We start from the raw sequence: 5,273 nt of genomic DNA, 5'->3' as shown, positions 1-5,273 counted from the left end.
GTAGGATTTTTTTGGGTTTAAAAGCATGGTGAGTAATACAATCAACTGCTGATTATAAAATATTGTCATATCATTTATAGTCAACATATATACTCATCCATACAACATTGTTAGCTATGAAATTGGCTATAAGATTAGTATTTTTATATTTTTTATATTTATAGCATCTGTCTAATAACATGCATACAGCTAGACTTTTGCATAAAAAATCTATTTTTATATTTTTTATGTCCCTTTTTCCACATTGACAGAATTAGTGGACTATAAACCCGCTAGGAGTATTGTATTTGCTCTAAGCATGCAAAAAATGTCCCCAGCGGATTCCAAATGCTAGCGGTCAAAAGAGAGGACCGATCAGAATATTCGCTTTCGCCACTGCCTCGCTGGATCCCCTCCCCCCCTCTCCCCCCGCATTTATAACCACCCTCGCCGCCGGGGGAGCCCTCGACCCGCACCGCACATCACAGCCGCCCCCAACAACAGAGGCCAGGCCAGACCAGACCAGACCGGACCATGGTTTACGGCGGAGAGGAGGCGCTGATGCGGCAGTACTCCATCGGCGACGAGATCGGGCGCGGCCGCTTCGGGACGGTCCGCCGCTGCCACTCCAACGCCACGGGGGAGGCGCTGGCCCTGAAGACCACGCCCAAGGCGCCGCTGCGTGACCCGCTCGACTTGGCGCTCGCGGAGCAGGAGCCCAAGCTGCACCTCCTCGCCTCCTCCCCGCCCTGCAGCCCGCACCTGGTCGCGCTCCACGCCGCCTTCGACGACGCGAACGCCGTCCACCTCGTCGTCGACCTCTGCGCCGGCGGGGACCTGCTCTCCCTCCTCTCCGCCCGCGGCGGCCGCCTCCCAGAGCGCGAGGCCGCCGGGCTGGCCGCGCAGCTCGCGTCCGCGCTCGCCGCCTGCCACCGCCGCGGGGTCGCGCACCGCGACGTCAAGCCCGACAACCTCCTCTTCGACGCCGCCACGGGCGCGCTCAAGCTCGCCGACTTCGGCTCCGCGGAGTGGTTCGGGGACGGACGGCCCATGTCGGGCCTCGTCGGCACGCCATACTACGTGGCGCCCGAGGTGGTCGCCGGCAGGGAGTACGGCGAGAAGGTGGACGTGTGGAGCGCCGGGGTGGTAGTCTACATGATGCTCTCGGGGGCCGTGCCCTTCTACGGCGCCACCGCCCCGGAGATCTTCGAGGCCGTGCTCCGCGGCAACCTGCGCTTCCCGCCGCGCGCCTTCGCCGGCGTCTCGCCCGAGGCCAAGGACCTGATGCGCCGCATGCTCTGCAAGGACGTCTCCCGCAGGCTCTCCGCCGAACAAGTCCTGAGTAAGCAGCGATCCCCCGACAGATCCCCTGAGTCGAAGACCGCTCGCCGTCGCCTCTGGAGTTCCTCGCTGACGTTTCTGGATCGGCTGGTGTTTTCCGCAGGGCATCCGTGGATCGCGAGCTGCGGCGGGGATGCGGTCGCGGGCTGAAGAAATCGATGGACCAACATAATATCGACGCGCTCCATCCTCCCTGTAGATAGAAGATCTTCTCCGCAGGCAGACGACGACGGCTCGGTCTCTGCGGCTCTGCTCTGTTTCTCCGGCAAATCGGCGATGGACAGAAGCAGCGGTGGCGCCGGAGTTGAGTTCAGTAAGTAGATCCTTTACTTTAGGTCTAGGGGTCTCTGGTGAAGCTGGAATTGCAGAAGCTTTCGCCTGAATTAGCCTGAATGTGTGTTTGTTCGTCGTGTCTGTTCTCTGAATCTCTGTACATACAGTCTTGTTCAGTTCTAGCTGAAGAAGAGAGAGGGTTAGTAGTACCTCGTGGAACTTAGTAGGCAGGCTTTGTTAAAGAGGAATGGAAATGGAGCAAAAAAATATGTGCATGTTCTTGTACAAATTCACTGCGTGTTGCTTCAGTCAAACTCGCCGTCAATCTTTTTGTTCTTCCACAACATCCTTGAGTCCTCTGTAAGTGTGCATGCTGATATGCACAGTTGCTCACGGTCAGGGGCTGGAGATTTGGTGACCGTCTCGCTTTCCGATGATGCATGCTGAATAGGATACGCTTTTGATTCAGATACTAGCAGCAGAGCAGTTGCAACTTGCAAAGGTCCGGTATGTATGTATCCCGTGGGATGTTGGTTCTGAACTTTTTCTGCAACTTGTGGCTTTTTAATCCTCATTTACCAATCGCATTATGCAGTCACTCACATGATCGGATGGCTCAATCGATTAGAGCAACCCAACGCAGCAACCATTTTGTATGTTAGGGTCATTAGGATACAAAAGCTGGCTCAAAAGGATAATTCAAACGGACTTGCTGTCCGTTTGTTGTCTATCCCAGTCCGAACTAAACGCAAAACTGGATCACGAATAGGTCGGCGGACAAAGTGTACGCTCCCGTCGTCCACTCCTCCCCTCTCGTGTTCGTCTTGGTCTTACCTATCAGCGGTCCGTAGCTGTCGGTGGTGCGGGGGCGCGACGGTGGCGATCTGTTGGAGTTGCCCTTAGTACCTAATAATAACTCCAATGGGGTCATCCATTTCGTCCGTCGACGTTCGTTTGGATCCACGCGGACAAGTGTGATGGCCCAACGCATGGATCCATTGCCAAAACGCGTCCGCGTCGACCCAATTTTGATCTAAATTTGGGACTGAAATGCATCGGCGCGGATGCGAAATAGACGTGTGCGCCCTCTTGGTGTCCCATCCACACCCGTCGGTCATCCAACTATGCGCGGTCAACTTAATTAATACCGGCCACCCTCCACGGGTCCATGCGTTAGCGACCGTGATCGGCCTTTTTTAATCCGAGCATGCAGAGGAGTTCGGCCTCATCTGCTTCTAGACCCCCATCCTCATCTTGTCACCTGTGTGCTTCCTCGTCGGCCCAAACGCTGAAGCGGACGTTGGGGTCCGTTGGGCCAACCCAAACGGACAAAAAAAACAAAATCATCGTCCGTTTGAATCCGTCGGTTGGAGTTGCTCTAACTGAAACCACTTTTACACTTTTACTTGCTTCGGAAACTGAAAGGCTGAAAACGCTTCCTCTGCCATCCGTTTCACCACACCACTTGCTTGCTGATCTTCACAGGCATGCAGATGATGTGCATCGTTGGCCGTCCGATCCCACGATCTGCAAACGAAACAACGGCCAACGCCGAGCGAGATGGTCACGTTCTGCACCCTGCTCGCCAAGCAACCGCCCTCCTCCGTTCTCCTGCCGCAGCAGTAGCGACTAGCGAAAGGTTTTCTTTGCTCTCCCGTGACCGACTGCTCCGGATTCCTGTGCGCAGCGTCTAGTCATGCCCATGCCTACCTACCTACGACCTAACCGAACCATGCTCGAGACATGCGCGACCTGGAAAGCTCGCTGCTTCGTTGCTCCTTTGGGTTTGGGTGGTGATCGGTGAGGAGGAGACAGGGCACCATCATGTCATGATGTAAATGGGGACATGGGCTGGTGTCCACCGAGTAATCTGTTAACTTTCCAGCTTGCCACCATCGGCCACGGAGATATATCTTCGGTAACTTGGAATCGTAATGGGTATTTTTGTTTTTAGGAAAACATGGAGGCAACTAGGCAAGGAACCAGGATGGCACCACGAGCAGGGGCAGCGCAGCAGTAAAAAAGTTTCAAAAAGTAAAAATGCTAGTACATAGCAAGTTCAACATAAGACAACGCTAGCAGGTTCAAACACAAAAGCAACCCGCCGCAAACGGACGTGAATTTCGTTTTTGGTGGCGAATAGCCCCGTCCGTGTTTTGCTGGTTAGCGAGCCCAACATGTCGCCGCAAACATACCTATATTTTATTCGCCTTTAGTCCGTTTATATAGACCGGCATTTTGGACGACGTCTGGCCCCGTTTGTATTTTGCTGGTCAGCGGGCCCTACACGCAGACGCAGTTTCGTCCGCAAGGTCGGTATGGCCGTATTTTTTCACAATGTTTTGCATACATGTCAAACATCGCCCAAGTTCACATAAATCACAACTAAATAAAAATCTCATAATTTACACAATGACGTATCTTTCATCCAAGGCTCTAAGTATCTTCTTGATGATGAATTTATCGATCATCTTTTCGCTTTCTAAGCCGACAATCTCATTTGTAATGAAAGCTAGCCTAGAGTATATCTCAGCAACTCCTTCACCATTCTTTACCTTGAACTTGTCAAGCTGACTTTGAAGCACATCCAACTTAGATTCACATACAAAATCAGTACCTTCGTGCATATCAATCAAAGTATCCTAAATTTACTTTGCATTCTCAAGTCGGCTCATCTTTTTAAGTTCTTCGAGACACAAGCAGTCGAACAGGATGTCACATGCTTGAGCATTGTATTACAACATCTTCAATTCTTTCGTTGTCGCATCACGGCCCGATTCTCTTCCTTCTCCAAAGAAATCACCTTACACACGAACACGGACAACAGCCCAAACGGCACGATTATTACCAAGAATATACATTTTCATCCTATGTTTACAACTAGCAAAGTTTGTACCATCAAAATATGGACATTTATGGTGATAATTTTCCCACTAGACGCCATACTCTCATAGGTTGTGAAACCAATGCAATGGAGACCAAAGCTATGATACCACTTGTAGGATCTGAAGTATGTTTAGAGGGGGGGGGGTGATTAGACTACTCTACAGAATAAAAACTTAGCCTTTTCTCAATTTTAGTTGTGGGCAAGTTTTAGCAATTATGACTAGTCAAGTTCATCCTACACATGCATATCTAAGAGTATAGTAGAGGAAAGTAAAGGCATGCAAATGTAATGTAGAGGGTAGGAAAGAAAATCAAACGCAAAGGTTGACACGATGATTTTTGGTGTGGTTCCAGTAGATGGTGCTATCGTATGTCCACGTTAGTGGAGACTTCAACCCACGGAGAGTAACGGCTGCGAGAGTCCATCGAGGGCTACACCCACAAGGGGTCCACGAAGAAGTGGCCATGTCTATTCCACCATGGCATACGTCCACACAGGACTAGCCTCACTCATGGTAGATCTTCACGAAGTAGGCGTTCTCCTTGCCCTTACAAACTTCTTGGTTCAACTCCACAACACGGGGTAGGAGGCTCCCAGGCAACACCTAACTAATCTAGGAGGCACCACCCTCCAAAAGGTAATAGATGAAGTAGAACGATGAACTCATTGCTCTTGTGCTTCAAAAGATAGTCTCCTCAACACCCAATCACTCTCTTATAGATTTGGCATGGGTAGGAGAGATTGATTTTGTGGAAAGCAACTTGGGGAGGCTAGAGATCAAGTTTCATATGGT

The 5,273-nt window shown here is 51.2% G+C and overlaps 1 protein-coding gene across 1 annotated transcript; it reads left to right on the top strand.

The window, feature by feature from the left end:
• The first annotated feature begins 430 nt into the window (after window positions 1–430).
• LOC123401789 (phosphoenolpyruvate carboxylase kinase 2-like) lies at window positions 431–1,878 on the top strand. Its single transcript, XM_045095639.1, has 2 exons — window positions 431–1,321; window positions 1,424–1,878. The coding sequence occupies exons 1-2, from the start codon at window positions 514–516 to the stop codon at window positions 1,468–1,470; spliced, it is 855 nt and encodes a 284-aa protein (XP_044951574.1). The 5' UTR covers window positions 431–513; the 3' UTR covers window positions 1,471–1,878.
• Window positions 1,879–5,273: the final 3,395 nt, after the last annotated feature.

This window comes from Hordeum vulgare, chromosome 6H (assembly GCF_904849725.1).
Source record: "Hordeum vulgare subsp. vulgare chromosome 6H, MorexV3_pseudomolecules_assembly, whole genome shotgun sequence".
Classification (NCBI taxonomy): Eukaryota; Viridiplantae; Streptophyta; class Magnoliopsida; order Poales; family Poaceae; genus Hordeum; species Hordeum vulgare.
This window is presented reverse-complemented; position numbering and strand designations above follow the sequence as displayed.